General features: G+C 30.7%; 7 protein-coding genes across 7 annotated transcripts; 2 read left to right on the top strand and 5 right to left on the bottom strand.

The window, feature by feature from the left end:
* Positions 1–224: 224 nt before the first annotated feature.
* On the bottom strand, positions 225–2,042 carry MSK1 (lysine--tRNA ligase MSK1; the record flags this gene model as incomplete). Its single annotated transcript, XM_064859145.1, has 1 exon — positions 225–2,042. One exon carries the CDS (start codon positions 2,040–2,042, stop codon positions 225–227), a length of 1,818 nt encoding a protein of 605 aa, XP_064713954.1.
* Positions 2,043–2,825: 783 nt separating this feature from the next.
* Positions 2,826–4,553, top strand: MLF3 (Mlf3p; the record flags this gene model as incomplete). Its single annotated transcript, XM_064859144.1, has 1 exon — positions 2,826–4,553. The coding sequence occupies one exon, from the start codon at positions 2,826–2,828 to the stop codon at positions 4,551–4,553; it is 1,728 nt and encodes a 575-aa protein (XP_064713953.1).
* Positions 4,554–5,157: 604 nt separating this feature from the next.
* Positions 5,158–6,018, bottom strand: IMP4 (snoRNA-binding rRNA-processing protein IMP4; the record flags this gene model as incomplete). The annotated part of the gene is made up of 1 exon (XM_064859143.1): positions 5,158–6,018. One exon carries the CDS (start codon positions 6,016–6,018, stop codon positions 5,158–5,160), a length of 861 nt encoding a protein of 286 aa, XP_064713952.1.
* Positions 6,019–6,593: 575 nt separating this feature from the next.
* Positions 6,594–8,654, bottom strand: MKS1 (Mks1p; the record flags this gene model as incomplete). The annotated part of the gene is made up of 1 exon (XM_064859142.1): positions 6,594–8,654. The coding sequence occupies one exon, from the start codon at positions 8,652–8,654 to the stop codon at positions 6,594–6,596; it is 2,061 nt and encodes a 686-aa protein (XP_064713951.1).
* Positions 8,655–9,439: 785 nt separating this feature from the next.
* APJ1 (Apj1p) lies at positions 9,440–11,488 on the bottom strand (the record flags this gene model as incomplete). Its single annotated transcript, XM_064859141.1, has 1 exon — positions 9,440–11,488. One exon carries the CDS (start codon positions 11,486–11,488, stop codon positions 9,440–9,442), a length of 2,049 nt encoding a protein of 682 aa, XP_064713950.1.
* Positions 11,489–12,203: 715 nt separating this feature from the next.
* On the bottom strand, positions 12,204–13,463 carry NIS1 (Nis1p; the record flags this gene model as incomplete). The annotated part of the gene is made up of 1 exon (XM_064859140.1): positions 12,204–13,463. The coding sequence occupies one exon, from the start codon at positions 13,461–13,463 to the stop codon at positions 12,204–12,206; it is 1,260 nt and encodes a 419-aa protein (XP_064713949.1).
* Positions 13,464–14,218: 755 nt separating this feature from the next.
* On the top strand, positions 14,219–15,436 carry EOS1 (Eos1p; the record flags this gene model as incomplete). Its single annotated transcript, XM_064859139.1, has 1 exon — positions 14,219–15,436. One exon carries the CDS (start codon positions 14,219–14,221, stop codon positions 15,434–15,436), a length of 1,218 nt encoding a protein of 405 aa, XP_064713948.1.
* Between the last annotated feature and the right edge of the window lie 248 nt (positions 15,437–15,684).

Genomic DNA, 15,684 nt, shown 5'->3' with positions numbered 1-15,684 from the left:
ATTGAAAATCAAAATGAAATGAAAACTGTATAATATTACGTAAGTTATTTAATTTCACTGCACAAATCGATTTATAAATGATATAAATAAATCAACTGGGCAGGATGACCCATACCAAATTGATATTTTAAATGTGTCTATCTTTTTCGTAAATTGACAAGATATGTATTTATTGGATATTTAGTAGGAAATATTTACAAGTTTTATTTAAGGTATTTGTTTTACTACTGTCTGTTTACATCGTCAAGCGATCCAAAAGGTAACACTTGTTCAATTCTTGGCTTTTCCATTAACAACATGCACAATCTATCTACACCGAGCCCCAAACCGCCTGTTGGTGGCATCCCCGAACGCATGACTTCAACATATTTATAATCTACAGGCATGGATTCGTTATTAATGTTATCTTTAATGCCACTGGATATAGTGGAAATGTGTACGTTGTTCATCTTATTATTCTTATCCTTTTGTTGTTTCAAAAAGTTGTTTAATTGAACCTGTGGACAATTCTCTTCCTCATAAGCATTAATATATTCCTTCCCCTTAATAAACATTTCAAACCTTTGAGTAATTCTTGGTTTAAATGGCACACTTTTGGCCAAAGGTGACATTGCCAAGGGATGATGATAGATTATTGTTGGGTGTATTGTACTGCAAATTCTATCTTCTAAGTAGTGGCTTGATAATTTATCTAAGATTTGACTTGAGGACATGTTTCCTTGCAAATTAAGTTTTCTCTTTACGTCTTCAGGTATCAACGTAATTAATTCTAACGAATCTTCTAAATTGACACCGTCCATACAAACACCTAATTCTTTAGATAGTGTAGGCAGAAATTCTATTCTTTTAAAACGCCAGTTATTAGAGCTTAAAATATTTCTTAACTCCTTGATTGTGTCATTCTCCCAGGTTATGTTACAAAGTACATATTTGAATAGAGATTCTGCTAACTCAATCAGATCTTCCATTGTAGCATAAGTTTGATAAGATTCTAACATAGTAAATTCTGGATTATGTGAGGCATCGATCCCCTCATTTCTAAACATTTTCCCAATTTCGAATATTTTGGGCATCCCACTGATAATAAGCCTTTTCAACCATAATTCGGGAGCAATCCTTAATTCTAAATTATGACCATCTTTAAATTGAACTTTAAATGGTCTAGCAGATGCACCATTGGCTTTTGACGATAATAATGGTGTTTCCACTTCGACAAACCCATTGATGTCCTGATAAAAGTTTCTTATCAGACGGATGATGACAGCTCTCTGAATTAATGGATAAATACCGTTCACTTGATAGTCAACGACTCTATTGTTATTTCTCTTCTGCACCTCTGATAAGCCTGACGGTAAAGGGCTTTGAATAGGTGATACTATTCTAGGTAGCATTTGAACAGATAATGATAAATTACGGTTTCGTGATTGGGATAACCTCGGTATACCAAAACACTGAATATAATCATTTTTTCTTAATTGACTCATATGAGACTCGAATTGGGATAATGTTACTTCGCTGTTTCCCAAATTTATTGATTTAAAATTAACAATAACTTGCAATTGGGATGATTGGTCTTTGTAACCTGATATGTGAGAATGGTCATCAATATCAAGAAACCAAATTTTTTTCCCACTTGATCTAATGTTTCGAATGCGGCCATACACCAATTGAACTGACTCATTGAATTCTTTTAATTCAGTATCCGTCATGTTTCCAAATTTGTTTCTAAATTCATACAAAGTAATTCTTTCCACTTTGAACATATCATATTTTTGAAGTTCGGTCATGGATGGATAGTATTTATCGCAATTAAATTCGATTTTTTTATTTCTTTCTTGTAATTCTAATACTGTTGTATCAACTTGAATCGAATCTTTAACCGTGGGAGTTTTGACATTGTGATTCACTTGCTGAGAGTATGGTTTACACGATAAATTATTGTGTACTAATTGATTTAATATCAAGGCCCTGCTACCTATCTTTTGAGTGCTTCTTGCGGAAAAGACCCTATACAAGCAGTTATTTAATGATAAAAATGTCATATCTAATATCTTCCATTTCCTTTCACCCGAATATTCTACTTATGTCAGCAAGATTCTTTTATCTATCTATCTATTTATTTATTTATTTACCTCTGCTTATCTCACCACACACATATAGTTATAGACACGAACATATATAAGAATAGAGAGTCAGATAGCCTATTTCTATTTCTGTATATATCTCTGTGTGTTTGTGTGTCTTCACGGTGCAGAATTGCTCGAGAAATTTCTGTATTCTTTATTTTTTGTTTTTTGTTTTTTGCTTTTTAGGAATTTCCCTTTGTTAATTTCTCCGTTCTTTTGTTTTTTCTGGGGAGAATATTTTCGATCTTGCAGGCACCGTTTTTGTCAATTCTCTGTCGATCTCTCCGGCTTCGCCTCTATATCTTCTATTTTTACTCTCAATTTTCTCTCTGCCTTTTAATAGATATTCTCCGACTCTTTATCTTATCAAGGCTGTCATTTGACACCCTCTGCTTGGTTATCACACAATCTTAATTTCACATAACTGCTTATTAACCTAATTATTGGTAATATATATATATATATATGTGTATATATTAATAGGATATAAGTTGAAAGCAAATTTATATTATATTCTAAAAGTGCCAAGCAGTAATCGTTTCTTTCTCTTTGTTTTGTTGTTAATATTATTTAATTAAATTAATTGCATCAAACAGTCTAGTTTTATTACAAGTATTGCATAGACGTATATACGCATAAAATATTAAGATAATATAGAGAAATAAAATACTATAAGAAAAGTTTTAATTAGTTTAAGTTATGGATTTGTTACAAGATCATAGAAATCATAAGGATGCTGGTAATATTACTGATGTAGAATGCAATAATCTTCCTGAAAACTTGACTGAGCAGATGGGGTTCGTTACAGCTGAAAATTTCCAGTCTCCAACTATCAGTGATAGATCTTTAATCTTCGAAAGAAATGTCCAAGATGACCCCTTCCTGTTGCCATATTCAAATAACACGACTTTAACTTCTTTGACTGCCCATGACTTGTCCAAACAAAGAAGTAATTCTAGTGTTTCTCTGACTAGACAAAGGACTGGCGACTCGATAGCGTCTACTCATTCCTTTAGCACTAATGATAATTCCACGCCAGTAATTCCATTACCTATCTCTATTATCCCCAATAGGCGCCTCTCTAGGACGAATTCTTCTGCAAGTTTTTCGAATCCTTTATTATCTCCACTGTCTAAATCAGTCAGTTATTCATCAAGTTTTATTCCATCTTCTAATGGTAATAGTTTCAACAGCAATATTGCAGTTAGCTCACCCTTAGTAGATGATGGGTTTCACCATCATAGGAGGAGAACCCTAGAAAATTCGGTCGCTCCAGCACTGGATGCAAGCTGTTCTCTAATGGCAGAAGATGTCACTGATATAGCTGATGTCAACATCATTCATTCCAGATCTTCATCTACGATTGGATTAGACATGGCTTTAGGTAAGCTCTCAAATCATTCTCAGAACAATAATAATCCCAGTAATTCTACAAATACAGACGAAACACACAACAGTGACATTAAAGATCAACAAAATAAAGAATCTGAAAGTAATGGATCTAAAGTATTAAATTTTTATTCATATAACGACCTGTTGACTGATGAAAAAATTAAAGAGATACATAGTGCATCAAATCCAAGTAAAAGACCTTCTTTGACTATATCTAAGTCTGCATCTAATTTTAAAATGTCTACATCGCCATCACAACAGGTTAACAATAGTATTAATAATACCAATAGCATTAACTCAAGTTTTTTTAATCCATTTGCACCTGGTAGATCTTCATCAGTATGTTTATCCCCACAACAACAATCAAGAAAGCCCTCCTTTAATAACGGAAATATATCTTTCTCTAAATCGCCTATTAGCCCCTCCAGCTCAGTGATTGAAGATACATTAACTAATAATATCAATCACACGTCATCTGTCTTATTGCAAGACCCAGTGTCTACGGGAAATTTGACCCCATTATCTATAAAGAATCATTTAAATAAATCTATTAACAGGGATATAGCTCATTTACAATCTGGGAAACGGTTAAAAGAGGCTAAGTTGATTGAAAGTATGTCTCAATTTCATATTACCTCAAGTGAAAGTGAGAGTGAAAGTGACAGCGAATGTGAAAAGGAAAGGAGTAAAAATGGTTGTATAGCAAACGAGACTAATGATAATGACGATATTGCAGTTGATGGTTATTATCCAGGACATGGTGTCAATGGTTCTGTATCATGCCTACCAACAAAAATTAAGAATTTAAGATCATCTTCTAGTTCTTCCATTAAAAATACATCATTCTTACTAAAAACTACAAACTTTTTATACTCCAAGAATAAAACCAGTTCAGTAATAACATTACAACAACATTTCGATAATAATCCTACAGAACATATGAATTTGAATGATTCTATCCTTGTAGAAAACTTCCAACTACAAAAGGAAAAAATTGGTGATATGATTAAAGATAAAGTTTTATCGTCCAAATAATAGAATATTCAAAGAATAACTGTGTATAGTATTAGTTTTTATTTTTTTTTTTGCCTATTCTTAAAATCAACACTGATATTCTAAAATGATATAAATTTCTAGATTACTTCTTAAAAACTAATATAGATTGAATACTAGATTATTTATTTATTTTATTTTATTTTGATTTTACCACATTTACTTAAAATATGGTTATTTTTAAAATATTATGCATTTTATGATAATAAAATCTTGTCATCTTTAAGTTTTATTTATCTGTTTTTTCCATCACAATTTTTGATATATGTTCCTTCCTGGTTTATGGCATGTCCTCTAATAGATTATTTTTATGCAGTTTTTACAACTATATATAAATCACTTTACTTGTTATATACATTATACAACATTCGTTTATGTAAAAACCAAAAAAAAAAAAATAATTAATGAATAAAATAGAAAAAAATCATATGCAATTCTTAACATAATTTACAAACCATTTTTTATTTTAAAATTACTGTAGAATTATATTTGGTATTCTAATGTATATATATAATTATATTTTAAGTATCTCTATATTGTGAGCTCTAAGATGGATGCTAATAAAGTAAAATGAATGAGTAGAATGCTATAAATAGTCCTTTCTAGCAGCAGTTCTAACATATTTTCTTAGTTGCCATTCAACATCAGCATCTTTGTTATCCAAGGTACCTAGTCTTAGTTCGTATAATCTCATCTCAAATCTAGGGCCTACTTCCGCTAGTTCTACCCCATCTCTGGTTCTGACATAGACATGTTGTCTAACACTAATAAAATCACCCCTATTAGCAAATGTTATTACTCTTTCACTGTCCTTTTTAGGCCCTGGGGCAAATAAATGTTTTAGTATCGTAACGACTCTTTTACCTAATTTAGTTTCAAATCCATCAAATATTAAATGCGGATTAACTTCACTCACATTGCCACGGTTCAATATATCATGCCTTAATACAACGTTGTGTAAACTAAAAAACGCAGTAGGACCATGAGGAAAGTGGGATATAGTTAAGCTGGTCGGCACACCTCTATGTTCATGTAGAACAATCACATCACTTGTACCAGATTTAATGCAAGCACTGACAAGATTAGACATGATCAAATTACCACGGTTCAGTCTGGTCGCCTGAGGGAACATTAATTTAATTTCTTTTGCAAACTGTGACAATCTCGTACTTGGATCACGAGAAGTGGTCACAATAATTCTAGGGTCAACTATCCCGCTAGTGTGTGCATATTCATCATCGATCTCTTCATTCGCTAAATTGATAGTTTGATCATAACGGTAATCTTCTTGTAGTTTGGTATCCTCTGCAATATCCTTAGGTAAAGGTTTACCTTGTTCTAAAGCTTGTTTTATAATTTGACGTTTTTCATTAAGTTGGGCTTCTTGTAATTGTTGAGCTTTACGATATAAATATTCTCTCCTTTCACGAGCTTGTCTTCTTAACATTTCACCTTTATTTAATAAAAAAAAGTTTTGGTTTGATAATCAAAGATTTTCTTTAACTAATGTAAACTGTAGTAGACTGACTTCTTTTGGAATAAAATACTTTGGTTCCTTATACTGGGGACCTACACATGTCGAGCAGTATAATCTATGTTGTACATGTGAGAAAAATCTATTCAAATGTTCATCTCTACTGAAAATTTTTAATTTTTTTCAAATTCGGCGATGAGCTTTGAATTTTTCTTTTTATCTTTGTTGTCTTTTCTTTATGCTTTTTTTATTAAAGACAGAAATTTAGTATGTGACATAGATAGTAGATGTGATCAATAAATAGAAAGATACTTAAAATATTGATCGACATATGAGTAATATAATAGAGGAAGTCTGATAAAAAATAAAGACATATCAATAATGGTCTTATTAACATTCGTAAATGAGGGTATATATACTTCTAATATCTATATGATTATCGTGACTAAATACAATACAGTTAATTCAAAAATCAAATAAAATAGTGACTAACAAATTTATTAAAAAGTAAGCAAATACAAGAATAAAAATATAGAACCTAAATTATTTCAATTTGCATTACCCAGGTGTTTTCTCCGTATGTATTTTTCTTCTTCAGAAATCTCCATCCTTGTTTTTAAAAACAAATGACCTCTATTTTTTATTGGAATATCTATAGATTCTCTTCTTGTAATCGGCGTTTGTCCAATTTGATCTTTGAATTGACCTGATCTTGTTTTCTGTTGTGTTTCATCAGCAATATTCCCGTTTCTAGATGCTCTTCGCTGTTGAATAACACTATTTGGTAAAAACATATGTGTGGATAGGGCAGTTGGTAAAATAGTTTGAGCAGTCAACGGTGCATTAGATTGTTTATCATGGTTACCGTTATTATGAATATTACTTCTCCCTCTTGATATTTCTTTACCATTAAAGGCATTCTCCTCTTCTTCATCTTCTTCAGAAAATAGGCTATTGTAACTGTCCCTACGAGAAATCTTTCTTGATTCTGTTGGTATTGTTGTTAATTGTCTATTCATTTGTCTACCACGTCTTTCTCTTTGCATCATTTCTTCTAACGGTACTATTGCGTTCATTGGTCCTTGAGCTGATGTTACTGAACCGTGAGCTGTCACTGTTGTTGCTGCAGTGATAGTATCTTTATTCAAGTGTGAAATATTACTTGTAGTAGGCAGTACATGATGATGGTGATGTAAACTTGATGTAGAAGAATTTTGCCCAGATGATAACTTGGAATTTGGAGATAAAGTCGAATGATTTGAATGATGACTCTTTTCATTAGAAAATAATCCACTTAACAAACTTTTTCTCACAATTTGTTCATTTGAAGTAGATGGCGTTAAACCCTCGTTGGATCTATCGCCAGATGATGGAATTGAATCACTAGGTGATACAGTGGCTCTTAATTTACTCTGTTTAGTAAACACTAGTTTATTCCATTGTCGCTTATAGTATTGATCGTCATCCTCTTCATCATCTTCATGACCAAATTCATCTTTTTTGTTAGCCTTATGGCTACTCTCATGATTATCGTCATCGCTGTAGTCATCATAATCATATGCATCTTCATCACTAGAAAGACTATTCCAATCAGAGTCATCTTCATCTTCATCTTCATCCTCACTACTAAAAAATATTCTATTTGAATTATGGTTTTGGTTTTTCTTATTGTTGTCGTTGATATTATTATTATTACCGGTATTATACTTGGATGAAGGGTAAGTAAATAATGAGTTTTTCTGTCGCATTAAACCTGGTGCATTATTGTTATCGTTTCCTTTTTTATTATATTTAGAATATTTAGAGTTATCACCTGAAAAATCAGTAGCATTATCACCTGAATTAGCCTTGATAGTTTTAGTCTTGGTGATTAAAGTATTTGTGTCGAAGCCTGTAACAATAATTGGATGTTTTCCATTACTATTAATATCATTACGTATTTTATGGTTGTCATTAAGATGCAAATAAGTGTTTTTATTAATTTTATTGGTAACTTTATTAGTTTGACTATTGTTGGTCCTAAAGTTTTCATGGTGTTGGTACCTTTGCCCTAAAAGGGTAAATAATCCGCTAGATGAATTATAAGTACTGTTTAAAGTTGTTTTTTTCGCTTTGGGCTGCTCTTTACTATTTGTATCTTCTTCATTAGTTGATTTATTAATATTACTTATAGTTGTGCTAAAAACGTCGGGAACGTTATTTTCACCTGAGATATTACTACTGTTACCGCTATTACTTGTAGTGTTATTTTTACTAGTATTACTGTTATTCTTATTATGAACTGGATTCAATACATAATACAAATTTTTGACACCATCTCTCTTTTTGGATTTATTGATAGATTTATCCTTTAACAAAGCTTTGTTAATAATTCTCCATGATAGATTATTTAATCTTTCACCTTGTTCAATATGTTGTGAACAATTGATCAAGGTTGTATATAAAATAACTGTATCGAATATATTTAGTTTTTCTGGTGTGAATAAGTTAGGAGACACTTTTAAGCATTTAAGAATAGGATCAGATAGTTGGTTGACGGACGGTATATCTTGTTTTTCTTGTTTTTTCTGATGCCGTTGCATGTCTTGACTTTTAATAGCAATGTTCATAATGTTATTAAGAATCTAGACAGACTTATTGTGATGATTATTATTGAAAATTGATGCAATATATATCAATTAAAAAAAAATAAAAAAGAAATGGAATCGTATAATTTTTAAGCTAACGTCAGTTCGTGATGCAAAATTATACATGAAAGAACAATGTCACTTAATATCTGTGTCTATAAATATGTGACTATGATTATAATAGTATTAGGTACTAAACACTCTTAGGGTGTTTCATTTAACAAATTTAAAAAAGCTAGAACGTGTTTATATAAAAGTACAACTAAAAGGTGTTAGTGTGCTCTTTCACCCTCCTTCATTTACACTTATCTTTCACTTGCACTCTTTTCTTCCTCCTTCCCTTCTTCTTCTTCTGTTTCATATGGTTCGACTCTTCGAAGTGTCATTTGATGATCATCATTTTTTTCGTTTCTTTTTTCGATTAAATTTTTAAGCTTCTTCAAAAATTTCCTTTGACTTCCACCAGGCAAAAAAAAAAAACAGCGAAAACTTTTTTTTATTCATGTTTCATTCTGCTTTTTTTTTTCATTTTAGACTACGGTTCGAAACGTTTTTGCATCGTTTTTTTATATGTTTTTTTTGTTTTACTCTATTTTGATCCCTTAGTTATTATATATCATATACAATGTATATGCAAGTAGGTTACATATGAAGTGGTTTTAATAACGGTACAGAATATATAAAGGAAATCTATTAGCATTAAAATCTTGTATAAATTGATATTTCTATTATGTGTCTATTTATTCATATACCTGATTTATATTCACTTACATAACATGACAATTCTCTTGATTAGGGAATTGTATTTGATCAAAGAATGGGTCTCCAGTAAAATTACTTGCATTGAATTTACGTCTTTTGTTTCTGTTTCTATTTCTGTTCTTACTCCTACTGGCACTGCTATTATAACTACTATAATTACTGCTTCTACTTCTATTTCTATTGTTATTGTTGTAACGTCTTGTTCCTTTATATGAATCGTCGCCTGTCTCTTGATCTCCATTTGGTCCGAATCTAGGATGATGATGATAATATCCTTCATATTCATCTTCATCTAAATCACCACACTCATCAACATATTCATTATTAACACCATTTCTATCGTCTTCGTCTTCATCGTTTACGTTATAATCAGAAAATTGTTCTTCATCCTCATCTTCTTCATATTTTCTTTTAAATTGATTTGAAACGTTCTCAGATGGTTCTTCCATAAAATTATTAAACACATGTTCTTCTAATTCAACACAATCATCTAGATTAGAGTCCATGTTATGTTGTTCAATTTCTTGCTGTTTGCGAATAAATTTGTCCTCTTGTAATATAGTTTTCAATTGTTCGATTGTACGTGACTCTAATTTATCTGGGAAATTCACAATAAATTTAATATATAAGTTTCCTTTCCTTAAATGATTTACATCACTTGTATTCTCATCTAAACTGATATCCTCTTTAAACCCTTCTTCAGCACCACAGTTATTTTTCTTATTAAGATCATTATTCTTCTCCTTCATTTCTTGTGTTTTATCATAAATAGGCATACCCAACCCTTCGACACACTTGTACCCTGTTGGATTTAATAATTCTCCAGGTAAAATGGTTACCTGAATCAATTTCCCCATTGGATGGTTGTTTATCATTATTTTACCACCACATAATGATGTCACAATATCTATTGGAAAATTATTTAATAATAAATTTTCATGATCCTTCGTATGCGAACGAATAAATTGTGGAGTTGTATTCTTTATGGATTCTTCTTCTTTTTTCTTTTTTTTGTTATTATTATTGTTATTGTCCATCTTATAATCAGGATTGCTACTGCTATTGTTGAGTTGCGATTCGGTCTCTATTATTTTTATTATAACATCACCAGGCTCGACTCTTTGCATAGTAGTAGTACAAGATGAGGAAGAATTCATGTGAGCACTAAGATTAAAGGGATTATTTATAAAATTTGATTGTTGTGTAACGGCAATAAATTCGTCTGCACTATTGCTTAATCTTATGGTTTGCCCATGATACATTCCAGGTAGAATTTTAATCTTAAAGATAAATCTCTCCTTTATAAATGCATTCCCATGGCATGTCTTACATGAATATTGTCTCTGTGCATCTATATATATACCTGATCCATTACACGAGAGACATGTCTGTGACCATGTTTGACTTAATGGTCCGATTTTATTAATTCCATTTATAGTACCGTTTCCTTGACAATGAATACATGGCTTATACAGCGGTTCACATTCAGGGCATGCTTTTGTACGTTGTAAACCTAATTTGCATGTTTTCCCATGGTATAAGTCAGATAAAGAACATTTCAAATGATGGATGATGTTGGGACCTTTCATTAAATTTTTATAAAGATTATTATTGATGTTGTTGTTATTTGATATATTTGTATTTTGGTTTGAAAACATAAATGTGGAAGAGGACGAAGAGGAAGAATATGGATTTGAGTTATTATTTGGAAAGTTTTGGTGCTGTTGTTGTTGATGTTTATTAAAGAAATTTGAGAACAAATTAGCTGGGTTGGACATATAATCATAATTTACATCTTCCTGAGTTGAACCAGATTCGAAGTCTTTAGCTAAGTTAATATCTCCATATTTGTCATAACATAATCTTTTATTTGGATCAATTAGAATATTATAAGCTAAATGGATCTTTTGAAACAACAAAGTTGATTCTTTAGAATTATTATTCTTATCTGGATGATATTGTAATGCTAATTTCCTATATGATTTTTTGATTTCTGCGGATGTAGAATCCGGTGAAATATTCAAAAGATCATACAATTTCGTATCTGCTACCATTATTATATTTATTATTGATTTACTGTAGTTGCTGTAAATTCTTTGAGAAAAAAAATAATTCAAAGAATAAATAGGCAGATTTATTATTATGTGTGTTTTTTTGTGGTTATTTATATTATAAAAATTAATACTCCGAGTGGCAAATAAGTGTACGGTTGTTTTGATGAGCTTTATTAGTTATTTACATTTCTAACAGGGAAGATTTTTTACTAACTTCTGAGCTCGCCCTCACTCATCTCTTTATTCTTTTTTTTATATTTATTGTTTCTTTTTTATTTTTTTTTTTTGATCTCTATTTTTTTTAATGAGAGAAAGAAATTTCGATGTCTTTTCCATTGAATTCTCGAGGATTCTTTACATTACAATAAAGAAAGTTTTCATTTTGTTGGAGTGAAAAGTTAATTTTTTTCAAACAAACCCTCAAATATTGAAGAAATAAATATATAAAAGAAGAGCTCAACCCTATTTTGTAAAGGAAAATTTTTATACTTTTATGAATTTCATTTTTAGGGTTATAATATATAATATATATATATAGGAATAACAGATAGTTCAAAAAAAAAAACATGAGTTTATGTATTGTAGTTAGGAATATTATTAAAAGTTTATCATAAAGATGCAGTATATATCTATGTATAGAAATTTATGTGCCACCGTCTTCTTCCCCTCTACTGTTTCCCTTTTAGTGATAATGATTGATATACAAAATAATTTTTTAATGGTTTTTGATTCTTTCTTGACTAGGGCCAGAATGTATGGATGAGTTTGTTGACGATATAATAGAGGGTGGTGGTTGACTTTTAAGTAATGAAAGTCTTAATCTTATCCTTTGTGTAACAACAGCTTGCAAATATTGTGACCATGTTTCTTTGATATCCTTATCGTCATAATTGTTATTATCATGCGTATTGAGTTTTGAGGTGTTGTATTGATAGTTATTCGGAAGAGTTTTTGATCTTTTCAAATCTTGTCTATTATGAACTTTATTTAATGTATTTGATGTTTGCTTTCTTGTTGACAATTTCCTTCGTATTGTTGAATTATGGAATTTGGAAGTATTCAATATTTGAGTAAATTGATTCTTTAAAAGTTTGGAATAGTCACTATTTAAATAAACGTCTCTAGGTAAGACTTTGTTTACCACAATTTGATTATTATTTATGGGTTTGTATAATGTGATACTTTTTGGGAGGATTGAAGGTTCATGGAAGTGGTTTGACCGATATCTATTTCTATGCGGAAATATTATATTGCTGATATCATTCATTAATGCCTTTTCATTTGATGCATATTCGTTCTTATACTCGTCATTTACTAACGATATCAAATCAATATAGTTTAAATAGGAATTGAATTCATTTTTATTTCTAAATTTGGGCCCTCTTTTATTTGATAACAATTTAGTTCTAACTTTTTTGATATTTGATCTTTTAAGAAACCCACGGTGAAATATTAAATGTGATAAAAGTTTAAGTCCCGTCTTCTTTTCCTTTTTATTTTTACGTTTATATTTGTTACCCTCTATTATATTTATTGTTTCATCACCATGATTATAATTACTATTACTATTATTATTATCATGTATTTCTCTTTTTGATGTAAAATCTTTGCTTCTTATAGAAGGAAATTTCCTAATGGTTCGATACGTATCTTTATGTGTGCTATCTTTATACTGTTCAATTAAGGACTGTCCGTGCTTTTGTCTATGTCTTAGCTGTGGTGATGATTTAGGTGTATTAGACCCATGGCTATTCGATACATAGTTATCCCATTGAGTAAACTGTCGTAATAAATCTTCTTCTTCTCTTATTGGTTCTATGATATATATTGAAGTATCGTCATGATTATTATCATCAGTGTTGCTGTTGTTGTTGCTATTATTTGTGTAATGGGAATCCCTCATGTTTGCATTGGTAATATTATTTCTTTGATAATTGTTGTATTCAACCAAAGATATGTCATTTAACGTACTCATGGTATCAATAAGTAACTAAATGAATTGTTTGGTAAAATGTAAGCGTGCGTATTCTTGTGTACTTCTTTCCTTTTTGTTTTTTTTCTCTCTCTTTCTCCTTACCTCTTTATCTATCTTTCACAAATTTGAAGGCGGAGGGTCAAAGTTAAAGAACTAAGAATTGTTTAATGCTTGAGATATATTAAATTGGAACATGTGAAAAAGACTAATGAGAAAGACAAAGGATTTGGAATAAAAACGCCACTGCAGTATTGTCAATATATTAAATAAAGTTTTTCAAAATATTCTTTTTACGTCATCTCCGTAATTAATCATGGCTAATTTTTGTGCTGGCACCATTACCTAAAATGGAAAGAGACCCAGCACAGATCTTGCCTCTCTTCTTTTCCGCATTTTTTTTTTAATATTTTCATTCCTCGAGAGTTTGGAAGGGTATCAGTTGTTCGGTCACATGCTGGCGGGTTTCAAGATCCGTGTAAACCGTCTTCGGGATTTGCGTAATTTCCGGCGGAGATACTGTTGAGGTAATCTTTGTTATGCTACAAAACACAAGGATAAGAAGAAGAAGAAGTAGATAAAGTTGTGATTGTCATACAGGGAAAGAAAGACAGATTGAATGATTGCATATTGTAACGCTAATCTAAACACGAATATATGTATATAAGCATAACAATATAAGATACAATAAAGTAGACGAAGAGTATAGAACTATAGATTAAGAAGGCTAGTAAAGATCAAGCATTAATTTGTCGAATATGATTAGATCAAGAGATAATCACAGTAGTGGTGGTGGTTCTAACAATGGCGACAGTAGTCTTAATGGTAATACTGATGATAGTAGTATTAATAATCCATACAGGTATAGTGTATTCCAATCACATTATAATAATATTTCAAGGTTATACGAAAAACAAATGGCATCAATAAAGACGCTATCATTGAATCATCTAACTGCAAAACAGCATATGTTATTAGCCCTTTTTAGAGATATATCCTTGATCCCAGCTGGATTCCATTGGTTTAAAGCTATACGGAAAGCATATTTGATATCTGTAAAAGATATTTTTAACAACAACATCGATCTTAGCAATATTAACAACAATCTTAAAATAAACGAAATCAAAATATTATCTAATTTGATTACTGGGCATGCATCAGAATATGTATTATGTGCACTGTGGTGTTTTGTATCATTGTATTTGTCGTTTGCTATACTAGATAATTTAATGGTTCGTTGGATTATGAAATATTCTGTTATGGCAGTAATATTAAGAATGTTTTCCATGTCTTTAGTTCTTATTACAATTCAATTGTTTTTATTGAATTCTCTGTCTCCAGAGAGAGATTATTATTTACACACTTGGATATTGATAAGTTGTATTTTGACAGGGTTGTTTATATGGCAAAATTATTTGACGTCCAATTTTGATTATATTAAAAGATCTCACCCACCAAATACCCGCCATTTTTATCATAACCACCGTTATTATTATCATCCTCATTCTCATTCTTATCTTCCCACACATCTTATTGATGACTCTATAAGTACTTCAAATAAACCAAGTATTCCCACATTGTCTTTAGCTTCTTCTTCTTCTTCTGTCATGATCCCTACCGATACAACCAATTCATTAATATATTCCGCAGATCAAACCAATGGCGGCTCTAATGTTCTCAATAATCAAGAGAACCTAGTAGAAGATGATTCAGAAGATATCTTGCTATCACACACCATAAATTGTGAAGAGGATGATAGTGATCTAAATAATGAAGAAACAAGACAAAATATACGATGTCTGGCTAGTAACCGGACAAAGATAAAGCGAGCATTTGATATATACAATATAATTGTCTTTTGTGTGGTGCCTATTGGATTAGCCAGCTTTATTACTATGCTATGTCTGTTAAGAAATTTATTTATTCAGAGATTAGATATTGAACAACTGATTGATTTACTCAATATTGATATATAATTTAAAAAAACAAAAGAAAGAAAGAAAGATAAGAAAATCCTTCGCTTCTTTTCTTCTCCATCATTGCTTTGCTCTATACACCGTATCATTCAAAAAGACAAAGAAGGAAAGAACATATTATTATCGGTGACATATAGAAATATTAGTACACAGATATAAATCTAAATAGATATATTCGGTTGGCATCTCTACCATTCTAACGATCAGCTTGAGAAAGAAGTATTATTTGCAAGATCTGTCTACACACC

This window comes from Arxiozyma heterogenica, assembly GCF_036370985.1.
Source record: "Arxiozyma heterogenica strain weizmannii chromosome Unknown scaffold_21, whole genome shotgun sequence".
NCBI classification, from domain to species: domain Eukaryota; kingdom Fungi; phylum Ascomycota; class Saccharomycetes; order Saccharomycetales; family Saccharomycetaceae; genus Arxiozyma; species Arxiozyma heterogenica.
Note: the sequence above shows the minus strand (reverse complement) of the source record. Positions and strands in the feature narration are given on the sequence as shown.